At 36.9% G+C, this 24,466-nt stretch overlaps 1 protein-coding gene across 1 annotated transcript in view; it reads right to left on the reverse strand.

The window, feature by feature from the left end:
* Nucleotides 1–1,360: 1,360 nt before the first annotated feature.
* Nucleotides 1,361–24,466, reverse strand: part of LOC120888554 (uncharacterized) — a 29,695-nt gene continuing 6,589 nt past the window's right edge. The window contains exons 3-5 of the mRNA XM_040281822.2: nt 12,683–12,748; nt 3,076–3,161; nt 1,361–1,512 (exon numbers count right to left, since the gene is read on the reverse strand). Coding sequence (XP_040137756.2) covers nt 1,444–1,512; nt 3,076–3,161; nt 12,683–12,748 — 221 coding nt within the window. The 3' untranslated portion in view covers nt 1,361–1,443. The remainder of the gene's footprint in view (nt 1,513–3,075; nt 3,162–12,682; nt 12,749–24,466) is intronic.

The following is a 24,466-nucleotide window of genomic DNA, read 5'->3' on the forward strand; positions in this document are numbered from 1 at the left end:
AACTTTTCTTTCTCTGTGGTTGTTCTGGTCAGATCCTTTAGTCACAGCAGCAAAAATGCTATCTAAAACATCCTGTATCTAAATAAAGGATTTTGGAAAAGGTCTAGGGGTATAGCTCATTGGTAAAGAGTCTCTGGGTTCAATTGCCAGTACTGGGGAAAAAAAAAAAAGCAAGAAAGTTAAATTTTTAGCAAAATTGTATTATGAATGCGTAGATGTATATACTATATATACTATACACATTTATATGTATTTATTATATACTATACACATTGATATGTATTTAAATATTGTTTCAGGATCTAGTGGGTAAAATTTGTAAAATACCAATTTTGTTTCACTTTAAATTTTAAATTAATGTTGTGAATGTAGAAAACTGCAGTCTTTATATAGTAACAAAAAAAATGTATATGATACTGATTTTAAGTACTATGTAGGAAACCAGATGAATTTATTTGAGGTGGAGGAGTTAGATGAGTGGGCCACAGTTTAATGGTGCCAATATTAAATAATACTATTCACTCACTTCTGAAAATCGGAAATTTTGGCCAGACTACTTGTCACTGACATCATTTTTTATAAGAATTAGATAATTATGCTTTAGATCCTTACTGATATAATTTTGAACTGCATCTAAGAATATCATGTTTCAGTGACTCTAAGTGGAAGACCTCAGGTCTAAGATTCCCAATTTTGTCAGAGATTTTGCTACAGTTTCACTGTATTCAAGGAAACAAATAAAGCTGGTTCTCAAGTATAATTGTTTCCTTACTAAAAATCTTTTCATTAAGTCTTTTATAATTTGACCCCAGACGACCCTCTGTCCTTCTTCTGATTCTCTATTTTTTACATTTTATTCAACTTCATTTATACCAACACAAAATGTTAAATCACGCTCAATGGTTCTTTTTGCCCTGAATGTTCTTTCATTTGTTAATGTGATAAGTTATTTCACATCCTTCAAGGCCTAGCTCAAATTTTGGTATATTCAAGTACTCTACATGACTTCTCAGCAAATTGACTTCTCAGCAAATTGGCTTCTACCTTTTTCTTCTTATACTATATAGTTCAACTGTATGCCTCTCCCACTAGCCCATGGTCTTTCCCACTAGATGTGAGGTCCTTGGAAGCAATGGCAATGTCTCATCCACTTTTTACATTCCTGTCTGTATTGTGATTCCCTCACTGGACTGCCCAGCACAATGTCTGGCATGACACATCTTTTATGGATGAGTGGATGCTAAGTCAGTATGATCCCTGGTGGCTCCAAAGTGCAATCTAAAGAGCATGATATCAGTGTGGTTAGGCATGACACAAAGTTATACAATTTAAACCACAACAACAACAAAAAAAAACTACATTTAATTTAAGCCAAAAATTTTATTCAGGGAATAAAAATTAGAAAGCTAAGTATTTGTGGTAAGTACAGAAATGAAATGTAAATCATTGGAAATTTTCAAAGGACACAGTGCTTGGAGGTGGATGTAAATCTTGTTTCCACAGGTGCTCAGCCTATAAAAAAAGCAAATGATTATGATCAAATAGCTCATTTTTTTTACCTACTATGGCTGTTTTTCCACAAATAGTTTTTATACGCATCTAGATTGTGTGAACGATCCCGCCCCCTTTTTAAAAGCAATATACAGTCACAACAATTTGTTTCAACAAACAAAACAATGTTTATCGCAAGTCTCTGAAGTGTCTGTAACCACTGCAGTGAACCAGCCAGACATAAGGGGAAGTGTGACAGGGGGTGCTGGAATGGAAAGATGTGATGATCCTAACCACTGATGATTAAAATATCTAGCCTTTGCAACTTTACTCTACCATTTGACCATGTGAATACATTGGTGGGGCCCTCCTGGTGCCTTGGAGGGGAGCTATACCAAAGAAGGGCCCCAGAGAAGAAGTACAAGTGAAAGGAAAAAAAAAAATATTCCTTCCTCCTCAAATAGAAATGAGAATAACAAAGGCTGATGGCAAAGAATGTTGTCATAATTCAAAGGTTTGTTTTGTTTCATGAAGAAAACAGACCTTTCTTTCTTATTCCCCCCAAACAGGAAGGGGAACAATTCGGAGGCAAACTCAAGAAGGGAGTGAGCAAAGGAAAGACCATGGTTTTATACAAAATATGACTTATAAGACATGGATTCTGGAAAGAAAGTGACTTTGTGAATTAGGAGATATTTGGAAAAATGTGATTTTCTCCTTTCTAAAAAGTTTATATGGTTTTAGGCAAGGGGTTGCAAACTGACAAAACCTAAGGGTAGGTTTTATTTGGTCCGTAAAATGAGCTCTTTAAAAAAATGAGCCAGTATATCAAATATGACCTAAAAATACAGCATTCTGGCTACATCAACCTTCATCTCTCTATGGTAACATTCAGCTGGGCTGGGTGATGAGCACCTCTTTTAGATATAGTACTGATTGCCACTGTCCTCACATTTACACATTTATATAAAAGCATTTATTTCAGCTCATTTTTTTCAGAAATTTCTAGTTCTTGCCTAGGCCTGATTATATGTCTTTATACTTTAGGGAGTTCATATTTGATCCAACAGGCACAGGGCACACTTGTGAGGAGATCACGAAGGGACAACTTTATTTGGAGAGGTCAGGTAGATGGTTGATGGCACCACCAGATGTAGAGAGGCTGTTCCATGGGTAAGAGGCAGGGGATGACCACATTAATGGGCTCCTCCCACTATCACAGATGGAAGGAGTTAAAAGTTGGGAAAACTATTGCCACAGGGAGAATGGAGCAATCCTACTAGGAAAGAGGATAAGCTGTTATCATTAGCTGTGTGCAGATGATGGGGTTTTTAAAGTAGAGAGAGATTCAGACAAGACATCAGAGAAAGGAAGGACTTTGGGGAGAAAAATGCAAATTTGAAGGCAAAAGAAGCAAATTAGGAGCAGTGGGGAAATCCAAAGAGTATCACCATGTGAATATCTTAAGTGATTAGATCTCTTCCCCTTGGTGCTTTAAAAAGCCATTTTTACTTTAAGAGTTCCTCTCCTAGGGTACAACTCTCTTCAGTTAATCCCCAAGTGAAGGAAACCATATAACCATACCATATGTACAGCAGTGCTCAGGAGCCTGCTGGTCCAGGGTAGTAAAGGAGAAGGATGATCTAACCCACCTGCTGATTCACTAACACCTGCAAAAGGAGAGAAGCATTCAGTGGGAGGAATCACATGCCCAGAATTGCTAGGTGTGAGCAGCTGTAAGGTGAGTACTCTGAGTATTGCAGGAAAGAATTTATGGTTTTGTCAAGTTCATTTCAAGTAGGCCAGGTTGAAAGACTTCGTAAATCCTAGTTTCTGGCACAGAGGAAGTATCTAAAAATTTTAGTCATCCTTGTCATTTTTATTATCTTAAAACAAACAAACAAATCTGCATTCCTGCTCCTTTGGAGGTAAGGGTCCCAAAATGGCATCTCAGAAGCTACAACTGGTCCACAGATGTGTTTTGTTTGAAAATGTTTGGTTAGCCTGCCTCATTTCCCAGACCACACCACTTCCTGTTGCTTTACATCTCACTAGTTCCCTTTTGCAGATTAGCTGATGACCTTTGTAGGCAATTGAGTTTTGGCGTCTATTAAACTCAACCCTGTGGAAGGGGAAGGGAGGGTTACATAGAGACAGGATTCTGCTATTTTTTTTTTAAGAGGACAGGAAGTAGAGGACTTGAGGAAAGGAAATGGTCCAAAGGAAGAGTGGTTTGTGAGTGGATAGTTCTGGATTCATGTTAAAGCAGGTTGGTAGAAATAAGACAGAAGAGCAGGGTAAGAACTGGGTTTGGGAGCTGGGGTTGTGGCTTAGTGGTAAAGCTGCTTGCCTAGCACGTGTGAGGCACTGGGTTTGATCCTCAGCCCCACATAAAAATAAATAAAATAAAGTTTAAAAAGAACACAATTACTAAAAAAAAAAAACTGGGCTTGGGAATTCCAGCTTTAGATATTTACTGCCTGTGTGACCTTAGGTAAATTCCATAGATGATAAACTAAACAAGTAATATTAATGTGTTTTTTTCATTACTGGAACTTGGTGTAGATTGCTCTCATTGGGGCATAATAGATGCTCAAAAAGTCTTTGTACAGCGTATGCTTGTGTGAATGAAGTTCATTTTCTTCAAAATAAAATTGTTCAGTCCCTGCAGATGTCACAACCCACTATGAATCTGTCCTGTGATCATAAAGTCTTGCATTTTAATAACTCTTGAAAACAATAATGGTGTTTTCAATTGGTGATTATGATAAATCTATAAAATAGATTTGAATACTACTATTATCATATTTTGATGGCTGAAAAAATAAAAGATCAGAGAATGTCATAAAAATAACTATATTCTCTTAAAATTATCATGTCTAAATTTATCTATAGCCATAGTAAAATATTCAGAACATATTGTCATTTGAATAGCCAGTACTAATGAGTATATACTATAACCCCACTATAGTAGTCTGTTTTTGTGTTGCTTTAACAAAATCCCCGAGGCTGGGTAACTAATAGAATAAACTTTACCTGTCCCACAATTTTGGTGGCCAGAGGGTCCAACAGCATGGCACTGGCATCCTGATGATGATGATCCCTGGCTACTTCACAACATGACAGAGAAATAGAAAGGGAACCTACTGTGTGCACAAAGGACCAAGTGTGTGACCTCGCTTTATAACAACCCACTCTTATAAAAACTGACTCCATGAGTTAATCCCTTTCAAGGCAGTACACTCCTGGCCTAATCAGTTAAGGAACTTCTTAAAGATTCCTCTACCTCATACTGCCATACCAGAGACCTAGCTCCCAGGAATCATATGAATTTTGGGGGGATATACTCAAACCACATCCAAACTTTAGCAAGCATTTTCATTAAAAAATTAAATATATATTATAAATTATAAATAAAAATGGGTAACACATATAAAATATCTAAAAAATATTTTTAAATCAATCAATAAATTTATCTATCTATTCACCTGAGAGCTGGGAAGACTATATACCAAATAAATTACAATGCTGACTGTTGCTCAATGATAAAATTTCATTGCTATTATTCATTTTCACTGCTATTTCAGTTAAATTTTTTAATGTATCTATATTTCTATTTTTTCAAATGCACATATATTGTGTTATTTTATAATTATGAGACTTGTTTAAAAGATGAAGTTTTTTTTAATTAATGAGAGAACTATTTAAACATAGATTAAGATCCAAATTAGCTGTCACCAGGACATTGAAAAATGTATGGGATTAAACAAATGCCTATTCTTGGAGAAAAAAATGAAAGAAGAGACCTCAGTTGAAAAAAAACTGATAAAGATAAAGGGTTATAAAGAGAAGGAGAATTAGGTAAAATCTAGTAATATCACCAAGTGATGAAAATATTTGAACAGCATTTATGATAATAATTGCTACACTGTTTAAAAATTATTTACAGTTATAAATATTTCTTCTTAAATTTTTACCACTGAAAAGGAAACAATCACAGATGGTAAGTTAATAAATAAACACACTCAAATTTATAAATTAAAAATAAAGTTTTTAGGGACTTCAGATCCAAATATTTTATAAAGAAATTTATTCTACTGATGTTCCAACATCATGTTTTCCAGTCATCCAAGTTTTGTTAAAGAGAGAAAAAGTGAATTATCCTCAAAGATGACTAATTTTTCTAGGAAATCCCTCTAGAGAATGTAAAGAAGGAAATTGCTTAGCATCAGAATTTTAAGCTGCTAAAAGGTCACCATCTGGCCAGGTACTGTTTTACCTCTTTATGTGGTATACCAACATCCACAATATGAAAAATCTGAAAGCCCTTTATAATAAGCATCCACACAAAAAGGACAATGTGTAATATTAATAAATACACGTTAGTAGAACAGAGATCATTTTATCTTTGAACTGTTTTTGACTGTCTGCAGTACTCTGTCATCCCTGAGGATGCAAAAGAAGCACAGTTGGGGTCCAAGAAAAGCTCTCAGACCCAGGGGGAGATCCTGCAGTCGGGTAAAAAGAGGGTCCTTGATGTTTGTGGTTATCTTCTGAGTAACAAGTGAGCAGATGAGGCTCAGAGGGGAGAATCATCTGGAAACTGATTTTATAGGTGAGATGGTATTGGTTATGGCCACAAGGGAAGAGCTGTTGCAGTCACAGAATGATAGAAGCCATTGCCAGAGGGAGCAAAACTGGTTTTAAGCAGCAACTCCAAGAGTGAGGTATAATTGCAGCAACACTTCATAATAGCAAATCTAATCTCACACAAGTTAAGTAACTTTATGATCACAGTCACATTCATGTGAAAATATGAGATGGCAATTCCAAAGGTTTTAGTCTTTCCTAGCCTGGATTTGGATAAGTTTCTTTTTCTTTTTTATATTTTCTAAAAGCTACAATATTTTATATATACAATCAGTGTATGCTCAATGTAAAAAAAAATCAAAATAAGTGAAAATAAAAAATGAAATCCATGAAAATTTCAACTCTGAAGCAACTATTAGCATTTTCGGAGATAATATTAAACAATGTTCTCATAGTAGATATTATTTGAATGTGAAAACAAACGGAATTAAACATTTTAAAGGGTTAAAAAATGATTTGTTAATGTCATTTGGTCAATTCCATATTAGATTTGATTAAAATCATGTTCTTCTGAATTACCATCTAGTATTAGTATGCACATATTAGAGTAGTATAAGTGGGTGGAAGAGAAAATTTAGTTTTTGGTGATATATTCTTATTTCTTCTTAGACTCATGATTGGGAGAACTGTCCTTTATAAACAAATGGCTGATGGGTATGGATATGTTCATTAAGGATACCCATTCCCCAAATTTAACTTTAAAATTGTAATGGGAAAGGAAAGTAGAAGGCAGAAAAATAATTTCACTGATTTAAGCATTTTGAAATCAGTGAAAGTGAAATGACTGAGGTGACTTAATGCATCGACCTTGTAGCCTCTGAAGATGCTTGTGAAGCTGGTGCTTCCTGGAACTTCAAAAGAAAATAAAACTGAAAGCCAGTGGGAAGATTTGGGGATGAGAGGGAAGAAAAGGATGTTTATGAAACCAAAGTCACATATGGATGGGTTAGGTTTTTTTTTTTTTTTCCTGTTTGTTTGTTTGGTGGTGTGTGTTGGATATTTATTTATTTATTTTTGTTGAGGGCCCGGGAGAACTAAAAAAGGAGGTAGCATAACCTCTGTCCTCAGCTGTGTTTGAGCCCTTGAGATGAATACAGATAAAAACAAACAAAAAACCAGAAAGCCAAAAACTGATGGAAAGTGATTTCATGCTGTTGGTGAGGTTCTGGGCAAAATCTAAGGGTTTAGAAATTATTAAACCAATCCTTCTTTTAGCCTTGGGATTCTGGCTTACATAGAATGCAGAATGCTTCGTTTCCAAGTGGCAGAGTGTAGTCTGGAGCTAGAGAGGAGGCCACTTGCAGCAGCTTCCAGATAGAAAGTGTCACTCCTCAGATGCTCCCATGACCTGGGAGACCATGCCAGACACTGAGCTTGGCTTTCTCACTACAAGCACTGTCAAGACCGCCAGGGTGAGGCTTCTGCTTCTGCTTCTGCAACAGGTGGGAGATGAAAGAGGAAAGCAAGAAAAGGTAGGTGCTTGACAGTAACCACAATACCCATCCACATTGAGGACTTCCAGAAATGTTTGGGATACTCTGAGAGGAGCAGGTTTCCTGCTGGGTCAGATAAGAAGGGAGAACAGGAGGCGAGACAAGAGCCCAGGCTGCTAGATGAGCAGGAAAAGCAAGTGTGATTTTGTTTTACAGCAAGACTAGTAAGATCTGCTTGAATGAGCAACATACAGATGTGCTTGAAATCCATTGCTTTTGTGACCACTGACTTTCAGGGATGTTCATCCTATAAAATGTTTTCTCCCCTTCCATTTAGAACCACTGTTTCTTCACCTTCAGCACTATCATTTTAGATTGTTGTACATATTCGTATCAAATGGTTGTATCATGTTTGATTTTAGGATCTTATTCTTGGACATTTAGGCTGTCTGGGGATGTGCTATATCAATTAAGATACAATGAACATTCTTCTTGGTAGAGATTTGAGGGTGGCTGTTATCCTCTTAGAATAAAGAATCAGAAGGAGTATTTCAAGGTCAAAGAACACATGGGCTGGGGGGATTTCAACAGCACTACAAATTATCTTCCAGAGGATTCTTTCAGTTTATACTCCCACTGGGAAGACATAGGTGCTTGCTCATGTCCTTTTAATAATGGGTATTATTATGGTATATATGTTATGTTCATATATATGTTATATGTGCTGTATTCACCTTTATATAGGTGACTATTGCTTCTTGACTTTATCCTATATTTGATTATTATTAGTGAAGTTAGATGCTCTCATTTATTTGTTGGTGATATTATTCTCTAGTATTAGAGATTGAATCCAGGGCCACTTACCACTGAGTTACATACTTGGCCCATTTTTAAATTTTTAATTTTGAGACAGGCTCTCACTAAGTTACCCAGGCTGGCCTTAAACTTGCAATTCTTCTGCCTCAGCTCCCTGAGAAGCTGGGATTACCACAGCACCTGACTTCTATTTATTTTTACAAATCAATTTTTAAAAATTTGACTGACTTTTAGGACATGGAGGTCAAAAGCAAATACTAAGTCCTAAATTAGGAAAGAAAACTCAACATGAATTTTGGTGTACTTTTATATATTTTTAAAAAAAGGAAAGAAGAAGAGAGAGAAAGGAAAATGATAGTACAAGTCCTGTTCTTCCATCTCAAAATTACCTTTCTTTAAACATTTTTTTCTGAAACTTTGCCTTGCTGTGCGTATGTGCGTAGCACTCTGTATCAGTGTGTGCACACACTCCCTTATACAATTGCCTGAGATTTTAGTTAGGAATGCCCACAACTGGCCTGCAGACCCCATCGCTGTAGCCAAGTACCCTAGAAAAAACACTCTGCTTGGTGACAGGGCTGTGTTGACACTTCATTTTTCTGTCTTCAGTTTGCAGATATAATATGTTGGTCTTCAACTATGGACTATTGGTTTTCACATAAACATTATATAACTTATCCCTGTCTACCCTGTCTACCTTCATTGTCGAGGAGGGTAGGCAGGGGTGATTTAGGGTGACTTTTGACTTTCTCCACATATCCCTAATGGAAGGAAAGAGGCTGGCACTAACTGAACATTTATCATTTATTCATCACAATTGCTCTTAGAGGTTGATGCTTCTCATCCAAACATTTTATGGTTGAGAGTTATGAGGCTAGGGGAAAGTATGTAAATAAATTCATCCAAGCTTCCAGGGGCTGGAGTGGAGTGCCCTCAAACCAAGAGCACTTCTCAAAGTCAGTAGCTCCTAAATGTCAACCATTCACATGCCAGCTTCAGATGCTTTGTTACTTATGAGCACCACATTAATAAACATTTCACATCAGATCAATTCATATTTTTAACTTAAAATATTTATTTAAAAAAGAAAGTTTATATTAGTACCATAAATGGGAATCCAGTATTAATAGTCATAAACAGAAGGTGTTATAAATATATCCTTCAGCAAAATGCTGGTTTTCCAGCTGTCCTGAGGCTGTTTCTACCGGCTTGTGATTTTTAAAAGCCCCCCTCCCTCTTTTGTTTCTGGTCCTCAACCTCAATTTCCCATTTAGCCCCAATCTTTCTAAGAACTGAAGGCTGTTTATCAAGTCATTTTGAAGGCCATATGCCTCCACACTTGGCCCCTTGAGGAGCCCTTTTGCCCCACTTCCAGGAATATAATATTCACCCTTTTGCATAGATAAGCATACACATTTTAGGAAACTTCTAATTAGGGCACTTCCCACCCTTCCCTTCTAAGAAGAAATTACTAAACCCAAATATGTTGAGGGATCAAAATACAAGTAGCTCAGTCCTGAGATCCGAAAATTGCCCTAGTCACTGGGTAATGACTTTGGAAAAATACAAAGGGCTAATGGATCCTTTCTTGGCAGATAGCATTTCTCTTCTGGAGCTCTCCACAGTGACATTTGTTTATTTTTAGAGTCCTGTGGCTAGCACACTGGGCCGGGCCATGATTGATCTATTCATTTCTGCTCTCTTTAATGTTGAAAGCGATTGCTACAGTTGAAAACAGTCATGAACCAAACTAGCGGCCACCAACACAAGTGATTCAGTGGTGACTTGGGCTTTTATTTTGTGGGAAAGCATCGTTTCTCTCTGGTTCCATTCAGAAACTATGAGGATTTTTTTTTTTTTTTTTTTTTTTGTAGCTATGGTGAATTTTCTTTGGAGCATACGTTGTTAAATGTTGGTTCTCTGACTGGAAACCTCCTTAGGTGATGATGCTTTAGTTGCTAATTATATCTTGCTCCATTCAGATATGTATGTCTATGATCCCAATTCTAATACTAGTCCCTTTCCTTCCGTTAGTGGCAGGTGTCATTCTTAAACAGTCTATAAGTGGCATCCCTCTGGAACCTACGGTTCTCGACAGCCAAATTTTCAGGTTTCTTGTTCTTTGCAAAGTGTCATTTATTTTTTCTTATAAGGGCTTTTACTAGTGTTAAAAATTCTTCTTTGCAAGTGAAAATAGAAGCCAGAAGAAAAGAGAATAAAACACTAATTCTGAGAGGCTCAAAATGTTGGGCTAGAGATAAAAGGGGTTTGCTTCAGAAAACTGGAAAAGAGGGAAACATTAAGTACGAATTACAAGCAGTAAATTTTATCCTTGTTGCTTGAGCTGATGCCAACATATTGATCACTGTAAACAAATAGTCTATTTTCCATGTCTGAAGATCCCTGGATTTTTTTTTTTTTAACCTAGTTGGTTGCTTGTTGCAGGATTTAAAATCTTTGAAGAAATCTTTTTTTTTTTTTTAAATCAGCTTGAGAGGTAAGTACATGGGGAGTTGCTAATGAGGAAAACAAGATATTTTATGATTCAGACATGAGCCAAAATTAAATGTGAATAAATGCAGGATAAGTGCCATGGAAGTGATGGGATGAGTACACCTCTCAAAAAGCAGAGAAATTGTTGAGAAGTCATTCAGTGGGCAATATTTAAATGGCAAAGATACTTTAATGTGTAAGCTTGTGCCACAGGTATTACATGAAGAGCTATTTATCAATTTTATGAGAAAAGCTGCAGCAATTGAGACTGCTTTAAAAATAACAGCTGAAAAACTTTATGCTTTAAGAACTCAAAGTCCTATTAGCAGAAGAGTTTTTGCTATCTTAAAAAATATATATTTTTTTTATTTTTTTGCTTTTAATTATTGGTTCTCTGACTGAAAACCTCCTTAGGTGATGATGCTTTAGTTGCTATTTTTACTTTGGCTTTGAGTTATCCTTATAAACACATTTCTGTCACTTAATATTAGATTATAAAAGCACTCATTGGCCTGGTTCAAGTGGTGCATGCCTGGAATTCCAGCTACTCAGGAGGCTGAGGCAGGAAGATCACAAGTTCGAAGCCAACCTGGGCAACTTAGTGACACCCTTTAGCAAAATAAAAAATAAAAAGGGCTGGAATGTAGCTCAGTGATAGCGCATTCAAGAGTTCTATCCCCAGTACTGAAAAAACAAAACACTTCTTGGCTAATATTTCTAGGCATTACTCTCTCTCCCAGTTTAATCGGACAGGGATTCTTTTGCTGGACTTTCTGAATGGCTCTTCTAGAGACAGGTTTTACCTGTTTCTGTGCTTTTACTACATTTCCAGGATCTGGACTCAGAGACCATTCCAAAGCCAAGAACATGTTCTATCTAAAAGAGCCCCAATTGTCTTTGGTTCTCTGCGTGTCAGTGGCAATTTGTACCTGAGGAACCATTCCTGAACTGTTAATCATAGATCTTTTTTTTTTTTAATTTTTAAAAATTGAGATGGGCACAATACCTTTATTTTTTATTTATTTATTTATTTTGATGTGGTGCTGAGGATCCAACCAGTGCCTCACAAATGCAAGGCAAGTGCTCCACCACTGAGCTATAAACCTAGCTCCTCACCATAGGTCTCAATGACATCTCCTGTTTTTTACCCTAAGACAGGTGAATCATTTAAAAATGTGTTAGATCTTTTTACAATTTGGGATCAGTCTTACTGCTCAGCCCACTCTATCTCTTAACTAACCTCCCTCCATACACATTGCACCTTCTTGGAGTTGCAACAGCAAAACCTATAGGCTCCATAAGCACTGAGGAGCACAATTCATTCAAGTCTCTGAGTCTCTGCTCCCAAATTCAGCTACAGGACCCCAAAGCTGCTTATTAAGAGCCTCTCTGATTCAGTATAGACAAGATTGTCTTCCTCAGCCTGTCCAAGGTAGGGGTGTTTAATTCTTTCACTTTCAGTAGAATGGTTTTGTGAATTCAGGAAAAAAAAATTCACCAACTATCATGGTCATCATGCACAAATCTTGTTCAGTCCTGAAGAGAGCTACATTAAAAAATGCCTTCAACACATGGGGAGCACTCAACCTGCAAACAAGAGCCAGCCCCAAAGTGCAATTTGGTTGTTTGCAATGCTAAATGTGTTTGTATTTATACAAAGAATTGTTGAGAACCTATTATGCAAAACACTTTTTCAATCAAAATGATAGAATGAATATTGTTTAGGTTGTAGGACTAGATCATTAAAGCCTTTTTACCTAATGTTGAATAAACCATAACACAAGCTGTACAAGTCATACCTTTGTGAATTGTGAATGGCAGGCAATGTGATAAGAGGGGAGAGAGAAGAAGCCTGTGTCCAATCCCTAGTATTTAAAAAAAAAAAAAAAAGTTATACCATCATGGGGGACTCATTCTCATGACCTCATTTAATACTAAATATCTCCCCCAAATCCCCACCTACAAAAACCATTAGCATGTACATTTGAGGATTCAATTTCCAACACGTCAACTTTTAGGGGACACATACAAATTACAGCATCAATATTGTGAAAGAAATGGAAGCCTTCTTTGTAATCAGATTTCTATTACTGTTAATGTGCTGACTTCTGTATCTGCTATTTACTAGCTGACCCATGTGAAAATTTACATTTACCCCCTTTTAGGAGAACTCTACCTAGAAAATTAAGCATTAAAATTCGTTTCTATAAATTGTGATTTCTAGACTAGAAATACCCCTAATGTACTTTTTGTCTTAGTTTTTAATGATGACAATGGACTAAAGCCTTCAAAGACCAGAGAAACTAGTTTTTCATAGTTATCTTTTGGGTATAACTTCCTGAGGCAAGAATTAAGTATTTCACAAAGACATGATTTTTGCTTCTTAATCTTCTTAACGGAAGGCTAGGACCTTATTAGTCTTTGTCTACTTCAAATTAATAACATAGATGCCCAAAACAGAGACATCATTTCAACTCAATTTCCATTTTTATTATATTTAAGTTGCTTTATGTATTTTTCAGAGGAATTTTAAAGATGAGAGTTCTAGTGAAAGAAAAATGAGTATAATTATTGAGTACAATCCCTGGTAATTAAAAGGAATTTTATGCTTCTTATTTATTTTTATTTTTTATGATGAAATTATATGAAATTATATGCAGTGATATCAGCACATAATAGAATTCCTGATTAGATCACAAAGTTTGCTTTCAGAGTTTCTTCCTATTAAGTAACCCATTAAGCTAGGCCTATTGCCTGGTCAGATTATGCCATCATTCATTTACCTTTTATGGCTCTTGTCACATTATAAATCTCCTCCCCTTATCCAACTGTGGGCTGCCTTAGGAAATTGCTATCATTTTCAACAGTATATTCTGTACCCCCTGCACCCCATGCCCATTACTATAGTCCCTGGCACACGATAGACCTCATAAAATATAATAACCATATGTTTTAGTAAACAAATTATGTCAGTAGACACCCTAGATAAGTTCACTGTGATGGCTGAGCGATAGATTTGGCAGTTTCTTGGCAATTAAAGCTCAAGGGAAAATATACTGAGCTATATGATTTTTGTTCTAACTAAAAATAGCATGCACATGAAGAGACAGTTTTCTTGAACTGAACTCAAAAGCGCTGAATAAGAGAAATGACCTTATCTGCAATTTTGCAGAAAAAAACAAATGCTATTTGAAGGAATATATTTTATGGGCTCTCCCTAAAAGTTTATATATAACTAATGAGAATGGTTTTTTTTTTTTTATGTGTGTGGTAGTAGGAATGGAACCCAGGGCCCCTCACATGATTGGCAAGCACTATATCCATAGCCCTTGATGAGGATATTTTTGCAGATAATAGATTATATATAACCCAAGTATACTGATAACAATTATTAGTGTAGTTTTGTGTTTAATTGTTTAAGCTTTCTGTCAGATAGATCTGGATTTTTATACTAGGTGTACCATTTCCAGGCTTTGTGATATGAGAAATTTACTGAGACTTGGTTTTCTAAATCTGTAAAGTGCTATGCTATTTCCTAGTCGTAGATCTGTGTGAATTAAGTGAGATAATTTACATTATCCTCCAGGTAATGAGTAAGTGCTCAATAATTGATAGCTAACAATATTAATTAAAACTAGGGGAATCTAAAAAATAATATTGTGTATTCAGTAGCCACCAACCATATGCAGATACCTAAAATTAAAGTTAAATTGAATAAAACTAGATTTTCAGTTTTTTGGTCACACTAGCTACATTTCAAGTGCTCACAGGTGGCTAGTGGCTATCATATTAAACAGTGAGATTACAGGACATTTCCATCATTGCTGAAAGTTTTATTGAACATTACTATTCTAGTTTGATTAAAATTTCTGACTGTTAATTTGGGTTGATTCCTGGAATCATACAAAATATTAAGATCCTTCTAAGGTGGTAGAGTTGAAGGAAGTAATATGTCCAACTATCAATGGAAATCCATACTTTCATAATTCCTCTTGCCTTGTCAAAAGCAATTTTGACAAATAATGTCATGTCAAAAGTAATTTTGTTCTGACAGCTGAGAATAGTCTCTGATTCCCAAAATAATGCTACATTTCCAAGTTTTCTACTAGGCAAGCTTCAGGTTTTCTCATTAAATCTACACAATAGTCCCAAGAGGGAGGTATTATTTTCAAAATGTAGATGAGAAAAGTAAAGTTCAGCATGATGAACTTACTTGTTTCCAATAATTTGGATGGTAAAAGATAGAAATAGAAATTTAAAACCTGTTCTAATTCCAAAACCATATTCTGCAGCCTCTCTATTAGAAAATACTAATAGTGCTTCTTATATATGAACCACTTTAGATATTTTGAGCTAGACTCACACTTACTACCTGTGTGAACTTCAGCAAACTATTCAATTTCCTCATCTATAAAATGGGAATTGAGGAGCTGCCTCAAAGGGTTTCTGTGAATATTAGGTGAGGCATATGTGAAATATTTGAAAATAGTGTATATTATGTGATAAGAGCTCACTAAATGCTTGCTATTATCTAACTCAGTGTTTTAAGAAGAGCTTTTAGTAGTTTTAATTGATTATAATTTGGTATAGAAACATTTTTTAAAAATTATACCAATTTGGTTTTCAAGATATGATACAAAGAGATTTTGACCAAGACAGCCCTCGTCTCAGTTCCCCAAAAGGTGGAAAAGTTTGGCTTCAACCAACCTTTTGATTGACATATCATTAAAGGGGAAGGATCTTCAAAAAGTCTGATCACAGTAGCAGAAAAATCCTCAGAGCTCAGGAGTTTGCCCAGAGGCTGGGTAGAATCTATCCTAACTCTATCTTTGGAGAACACAAAAGAGGGAGAGAGGAGTAAGAAGTGTGGATGGAACATTATCAACTAAAAGGCCCCATGTGGGCTGCTATCAAATGCATATCTTACTTATTGGTCTTAATTTTGCAGTTATCAATCTCAAAATATTCTAGAAGCTTGTTTCCTGCTGGTCCCTGTAAGGTGAGAAATTCATAAATATTGGGGGAAGTTGATGTGTTTCTGGGGAATATGTTTCACACACTGGGGCATATGAAAAGTACTGAGGCTGAGCACCCCTTTATCATTTAGGGTGAGGACTCTGCATTTTATGTCTAGAAAAAAGAGTTAAAACAAACTGTCTGCTAGTGCATGGTTGTAGCAGTAATGGTCACACATAAACAATCACCACCACCATCACCACCACCATCACCACTGACTGCTACCACCTCCACAGGCAATAGTAATATCCCAGGCCTGAACAATTTAACTAGAAATTGGAAATATTTCAAGTTACAATAGCAGGAAAACAACCCCCCAAAACCCCCAAAACATACCCAGTAAAAATAAACATCCAGGTCTCCTTCCCTTCTTGTATATTTTATAGCAGTGACCTTCTAGAGTCAGTTACATTGCCTAACTCTTAGAATAGTTCTATTGAAAAGATGTGGGAGCAGGTTTCAGACCCAAGAACTGGAATATCCTCCCACCATAGGCCAGTAGAAGAGAGAGAAATTCAGATAGTTGCAATCTTCTGGCAATGCTGAAGTAACATTTCATTTTGTGTAGGGCTAGTCCTCATCCTAACACCTATTCTGCAGATTCAGGTGTTTCAGGCAGGAGGAAAGCAAGACCTCAAGAAAGAAATCAAAAGCATCACCCAATGGTAGAGGAATCACTTCTTATTACACAGCCTCATTTAATTTATTATGAAGTCAGACAAGACTTAGGAACAAAACCAAAGAAATGATATTTCTTTCTAACTACTTTTTCAGTTTTCTCCAAATCTATTATTTTAAAAAATTAATCTGATTTCTACTTCTTTCTCTATAAATTGATCTGCATTTTGTCCATTAAATAAAGCAATAATATATTTCTGAAATTGAATTCTTGACATGTCCTAGGCACTGTGTGAGAAACTTAAGATATCATTTCATCTTTCCAGCTCTTGAGCAGTACTGTTACTATTATGGTTTGGTTATGAGGTATCCTCCAAGAGCTCCTGTGTTAATGCAGGGGTATTCAGAGGTGAAATGGTTATGTTACAGAGCTGTAATCTTTCCATCCTAACTGGGTAGCAACTGTAAGCTAGGGGGTCCCTGGGGACCCTAGAAAAGTTCACCTTCCCTGCAGTCCCTTCCCCTTTCTCTCTCTGCTTCCTGGCTGCCATGAGGTGAGCAGCTTCCCTCCACTGCACCCTATAGTCATGATGTTCTGCCTTACCTTGGGCCCAGAGCAATGGAGTTGGCTGTCCATTGACTAAACCTCTGAAACTGTGAGCCAAAATAAACCTTTCCTCCATTAAGTTGTTCTTTGTCAGGTATTTTGGTTACAGTGATGCAGAGTTGACTAACACAGTTAGGAAAAGGCAGAGATGGGATTACAAACCCACAGCTCTCCACCTTTTAGCCAGGAAACCCTTTTGCCTTTGGTATGTAACTCATTAGGCAAAAGTGTAACCTCCACACTCACCCCAGTTGCTATCCACACTGAGGCTCTATACTACAAAGAATAGAAAGTTTACTTTCAGAGGTTTTGCCTTTGAACTTTGTGTCAGCATGGGAACTTCCCATCATTTTAAATTCAAACAAGACTCTCACCACTTCTCTTTCTCCCCCCCCACTCCTCCTCTTCCTCCTCCTCCTTCTGCTTCCTCTCTCTCTCTCTCTCTCTCTCTCTCACACACACACACACACACACACACACACACACACACACTCTTTGATGTTGATCTCCACCCAAAATTCTTTAAGAGCAGCTGCCTCTGGACCAATGCCTTTAAAAAAATGAAGGAGGTATTTCTCACATTTTTTTACTGTCTCAGATTTATTCTTCCTTACATCACATTAAAGCCAGCTTAGTTGTCTCAGGCTTTACCTAAAATCACCATTACTAAAAGGAATCATAGGAGTTAGGGAAAATAATTTTTTTTCTTAGCAGTATTGGGGATTGAACTCAGAGGCACACTACCACAGAGCTCCATCCCTAGCCCCATTTATACATATATTCATTTATTTTGAGGCAGGCTCTCTCTAAATTGGCAAGCTGGCCTTGAACTTGTGATCCTTCTGCCTCATCCTACTGGATAGCTGGGATTACAGGTGCATAACACTGTGCCCATATGAGGGAAAGTATTTTTAAACTATGTTTTATAAAACTATTCTTATAGTCTAAACCAGAAATTGCATACTTTTTCCATGAAGTGCCATATGCTAAATAGGCTTTGTAGCCATATGGTCTCTTTTCCAGCAATTCAACTCTGCCGTTGTTGAATAGTGGGGAAAATAACCTCAAATGATATACAAACAAATGTGTGTGGCTATTTTGCAATAAAACTTTATTTACAAAAGTAGGCATTAAAACTGGGCACAGTGGGCTGGGGATGTGGCTCAAGTGGTAGTGTGCTCGCCTAGCATGCGTGAGGCACTGGATTTGATTCTCAGCACCACATGAAAATAAAAAAAATAAAGATATTGTGTCCACCTAAAACTAAAAATGAATATTAAAAAAAAATGGTCACAGTGGCACATGCCCATAATCCCAGTAATACAGGAGGCTAAGACAGGAGAATTCCAAATTCAAGGCCATCCTCGGCAACTTAGTGAGATCCTGTCTCAAAAGTAAATTAAAAAGAAAGGTAAAAATAAAAAGGTTTTGGGTGTAATTCAGTAGTAGAGCACCGTAGGGCTCAATCCACAGTAACAATAAAATAAAATAAAATAGACATTGGGCTGAGTTTGGCCTGTGGTCTACATTGTGATGACCCCTGGTCTAGTCCAGGACTGAGGACTGTCCAATAGAAATGTAAAGTACATTAAAATTTAATGTAATTTAAAAATTTTCAGCAGCTATGTTTTTTTTTAAAAAAAAAGGAAAAAGGAACCAATGAAATTAACTTTAACAATATATTTTTAGCCCCATATATCCAAAATATTAACATTTCAATGTATAATTTATATCAAAAATTACTAATTAAATATCTTTAATTATTTGTGTTCTCTGAAATCTAAGTGGATTTTACACTTCTAGTATATCTTAATACAGACTAGCACATTTCAAAACTTCAATAGTCCATGTGGTTAGTGGCTACTATATTGGATAGGACAGCTCTAGACTGCGCTATTTCTAGTTCCTCACCTTCTTCCCTTCTTCTAGGTCTACTAATTCCTTCCACTCACCAGGCCTAGTCCAGTATCATTATTCCTTTCCCCGCATTTAAGCTATTCAAGGGGATTGCTCTGGGGCTGCTTATCATGGCCTTCATCACTGCAAGATCCATAGAACAGTGTGGAAGTCTATGGGATGGGGTGGTAGGGTGTCCCAGGAGAAAGAACTAGCAATCCACTTTCTGAAAGGCAGGCAGATATGTGGGCAGACTGATAAATCCAGTAACTTTTGAGATTTCCTATCAGAAGGAGTTCTAGAACCTCCTCTTTATTTTTCCTTCCTTATTTGGAGCATATCAATTAGTTCTGGAGTTCCTCTTCTCTCTCTGTCTTTGCTTCTATTTATATCTCTCAGAACACACACACACACACACACACACACACACACACACACACAAGCAAAATATGTCTTCCATGTAAATGGGGTTATACATTGACAAAAACATCATACCTCAAAAATTCATGTAATACATCTAACCTACTGAACACCATAGCTTAGCAACAAAGTATGCTGTAGAATATCTGTTGTTTCACCTAGTGATCACATGGGTAGCTGGGAACTGAGACTCCCTACTGCTGCCCAGCATCCAGACAGAATGTAGTACTTCATACTGCTAGCCCAGGAAAAGATCAAAATTCAAAATTCCTAGTATGGTTTACATGGAATACTCAGGCTTTTATACCATCATAAAGTTGAAAAATCATAAACCATCATAAGTCAGGGACGATCTGTATTATTGTTATACTGCCTGACCAAAAGAATACTAGTTCTTGAAGACTAAACCATCCAATAAATTTGTAAAGAGGAAGAGTAACATTTCACCCCAGCTGCCCCTTAATTTGTAATGCTGCCTCACTCACTTTAGAATCAAAGCTTTATGATAAATTATAGAGCAGTATAAATTCCTTTCCTTCATCTTTTTACCTCCTATTCTCCAGTTTCACCTGCCTGCGTTTGCTGAGAAGCAGACTCATCACTGAGCTGCATACTTCTTATGGCCATACCCCTGGTTGCATGAAGACACATCTGGAAACTTGTGAAGGTCCAGCTGAATTCTTAGGTCATGGCTGTATCAGCTTGGATGGGGCCAGACAGCTGCAACAGAGACCACAACTACAGCGTCCTAAACAGTAGAGAGTTTGTGTCTCACCATATAACCATCATAAAGAAGGTAGGCTAGGTCTAAAAGGCAGCTTTGCTCTGTGAGACTATTTAGGAACCTTTTCGTTATGTTGTTTATCACCTCATGGGGCTTGTCTTCCTCTGCATTGTTGAAGACTGCTAGCCACCAAACCACTCTGTATGATATAGCTGGAAAAACAGTGGGAACATGGAGCAGGCATTTGAAATGCTTTAAAATTGAACCCTAGAAGCAGCACACATAATTTCTGCTCATACTCTATTGGCAAGACTTATGTGTCAGCTTTTAGTTACTGTGACAAAATACTTGAGAAAAAAACAACTTAAAGGAGGAACAATTTATTTCTACTCATGCTTTCAGAGATTTTAGTCCATAGTTGCTTGGTCCCATTGCTGTGGGTTGTTGTGAGGCACAACATCGTGACAGGTAGCCTGAGTCATGCCATTCAAAGGTACTTTGACTAGAACCCCACCTCCTGAAATTTCTATACCTACTAATAATCCCTTAAGCTATTAATTCATCAGTGGATGAATCCACTGGTGAGGTTAGAGCCCTTGTGATCCAATCACTTCCCCAAGGACCCACCTCTGAGTACTGCTGCATTGAAATGTCCGTCAAAAGTTCATGTGTTGAAGGATTGCCTTCAACACATGAACTTTTGACGGACATTTTAGATCCAAATTATAATAGCTTAGCAACACATACATCTCAATATGTGAAAGGCTAAGGAATGTTGTCTAAGAAGACAATCATGTACCCAGGAAGGAGGAAGAGGAGAGTGAATTTTGGTGGGTAAATAATAAACTCTGTCAAAGGGTATTTTTCCCAGGCTGACTGGGCTGTGATTGTATGGGGATCATTCTTCCAATTTCAACTATATCTTCTTATTTAGTAATTTTAACAGTCCTATAGCATAAATATTATTATTTCCACTTCATAGACAAGGAAATTGATATCCTAGGTTATTTTACTTTCATAGAATAGTACTTTTTAAAAATAGTACATTCTTCCTTTTACTATACTATATATAAGGCATATATAACAATATCTCCTCAATTAGATTATACAATTGTATCCCCAGCATTACAAAATTCAGCATCTAAACATAGCAATTGCTTAGCAAAATTTTGTCAAATGAATGAATGCATGAATGACGAAGGTGTATTTATGCACAGACATTAGATACTGAATATCAAACTCCAAATCAGGATACACATGACCTTCTCCTGGGGTCCTAATTTTATAGGATGACTCACAGAACTCAGGGAAGCATTTGCTTACATTCACAAAGTTTATTAGATTATTAAAGGATATAATAAGAGGATACAGATGAATAGCCAAAGACATATGTGAAGTAAGGTCTGGCAGAAGGGGAGCAGAACATCCTTCTCCAGGCAGCCATCTTGGGGGCCACTCCAGTGTGATGTCAGTTTGGAATCTCTCCAATCCTATAGTTCAGGGGTATCTTTGGAGGCTTCCCCATATTGGCACCAACTCAACCGTAGCCCCTCTTCCTTCCCGGAGTATGGGGCAGTAGACCTAAAGTTCCAAGTTTCTAATCATGGCTGGGACTTTCTTAGTGACCAATTTCTATTGAGAAACTCACAGAGTGACATCATTAGAGCAAGAGACAGTCTTGTCACCCAGGAAATTCTAAGGGATTAGGAACTGTCAGGTACCAGGATCAAAGACCAAATATCAGAACAAAAGATTCTTCCAGTACCCCAATTGCTCAGAAAATTATAGGGGGTCTTAGCAGCTGTGTGCTAGGAACTGGGGAAGAAAAATAAAAATTATATATTTCTTAGCATAAATCACAATATCATAAGGGGTATCAAAGATGGTTACTAATTTCTTAAATAATGCTGAGTCATGGGATTTTTGTTTAGTTAGGTCATCAGTTTAGCATTAACAAAAACATCAAACCAATAAAAGAATCTAATTTCTTTTTTTTTTGTGGGGGGGGTACTGGGGATTGAACTCAGGGGTATTTGACCACTGAGCCACATCCCCCACCCTGTTTTGTATTTTATTAGAGACAGGGTCTCACTGACTTGCTTAGTGCCTCACAATTGCTGAAGCTGGCTTTGAACTTTTGATCCTCCTGCCTCAGCCTCCTGAACCGCTGGTATTACAGGCATGCACCACCATAGCCAGCAAAATATCTAACTTCTTAATGGTTCAGTAAAAGCAGGTAGGGTCAGTCCTTAGACCTAGGAAAAAAAAGAAAGTAGCCAACACTGAATGTCGTATGTGGTATGCATTTTGCTGTCTTCCGAAATGTTATTAGGTAAATAGCATATAATTTTTACTTATTCAGAATGAGATTCAGAAAGATGAGATTATTCATTCAGGTTTAGTCAGGTAGGAAGTGGAGGACTATGGGATTTCAATCTCTACCAGCTGGCTTCCAAAGCATCTTCTTATAAAATGTAAATATTCAGAAAAATAATCTGATTTTCCTATTTAAAAGTACTGAAATAGTAGTTTCATCCCAAAAATAACTGTATCACAATTCATTTGTGAAATATCTCATTTGATCCTCTAGGTGGTATACAGGCAAGACTTGCTAAACTGGTTTGACAGTGAGACTACTAGGATAGGAAGAGTGGGTTGGTAACATTGTTGTAGCCATATTCTACCTTCTCCTGAATCTTTTTTTTTTTTTTTGAGTGGGGGGGGCGGCTATTTCATTGTTGCCTCTACTCAAAGAATTAATTTTAATTATTTTATCTCATTTAACCATAAACCTCTGAGGCATAGCCTCCCAGATTAGTATGAAAATCACTGTTCTAAAATCACAAGGATTTGTCTGGAGCACAGGTTTAGTTCTGTACTAGCCATGGGAATGTGACCCTGGGGATAAAAGAAACTGTACTTTAAAGGAGATGAGGCATAAGGAGCGCTACCAAACCTCCTCCATGTCCCTGGTGTTAAGGACTTCCTCAACCAGTAAAACCTGCTTTAATTTTCCCCTCTCAATTGTTTAACTCGAGGGCAGATGGAGTAAGTGATTGGGGAGTTTGGGAAAAAGAACTGGGCAGGCAAAGCCCAGTCTCTTTTTGGGTTCCTTTTTCTTCAGAACCATTCTACATTCTGCCTTACCAGGATAGCGATGGGCTTGTATTAGTAAGAGAAGTCTTAGCAAGTCCAGCCCTCTGCACCTATAAAGCCATGTTCTCCAACCTGCCTTATCTGTAAGAAAGATGATAATTGGATCTCTATTTGTCTGCCTCCTGATTGCTCTCTCAACGGGTTCCAAACTCAGGGAAAATGGACTTTATGTACTGGTTACCTTGGAACTCGAGAATATAGTTTTTTGTTCACATGTTGTTTGTTTTTATTTTTTAACCTTCCTTGCTGATAGAAGTGTCTTAAATTAACTATAAAGTTGTGTCTAAGTTACAAATAAAGTTTGATGTGTGAGTCGAGTGTTAACCTGTGGATGTGAAAAATTTTTCTATGCAATTATACACCTAAATAGGTATTACTTTCTCACAAAAATCAGTTTTTGTTATAGGTGGTTCTGACAAATTTCGGTATTTTGGACATTTCAAAATGCCCTAAGAGAAATGGAATGATAATTGTTATGCTAATAAGATGTCACTAAAGTTGGAAAAATGGTAGTAAAATACTTTTAAATTTCGAGTCATCAAAGTAATTAGCAGTAAAATGTGTTAGCTGAATTTTAGATACAAGAAAGTCATAAAAATTTGTTCTTTGAACTCCTACTATTTCTTCTCAACTAAGGAAGACCCATTCCCCTTCCTCATTTGCATCTCAAACACTGCTGTCCTTTACTATCCTCTTACTCCAGGTCTTCCCTCCTGGCTCTTCCTGTGTTGTTAATGATATAAATGCTGGGCTCCTGGTCCTCATATTTGTCTCTTAATTGAAATCTTCTCCATGGGCAGCTTCATCAACTACGTGCTGAAGATTTCTAGATCTCTCCTTACTCCCAAATTATTTACCTAATTCACATATTCGGTTTCTAATTGCTAGAGACTTGGCTTCTAACTGCAAATGCAACATGTCCAGAATTGAACTCATTTTATGCACTCTATCTTCCAAATTGGAAGATTCATATCAAAATCTGCTTTTCCAACTTTTCTTTAAAACTTGGAAAATCTGATAATATTGACTCTGTGACTACAATTGGATCTGAGGAGTAGCTACCCCCTTAAAAAGAGGCCTATGGGATTGGGGATGTGCCATGTAGTAGAGCACTTTCCTAACATGGGTAAGGCCCTAGGTTCAATC

This window comes from Ictidomys tridecemlineatus, chromosome 6 (genome assembly GCF_052094955.1).
Source record: "Ictidomys tridecemlineatus isolate mIctTri1 chromosome 6, mIctTri1.hap1, whole genome shotgun sequence".
NCBI lineage: Eukaryota > Metazoa > Chordata > Mammalia > Rodentia > Sciuridae > Ictidomys > Ictidomys tridecemlineatus.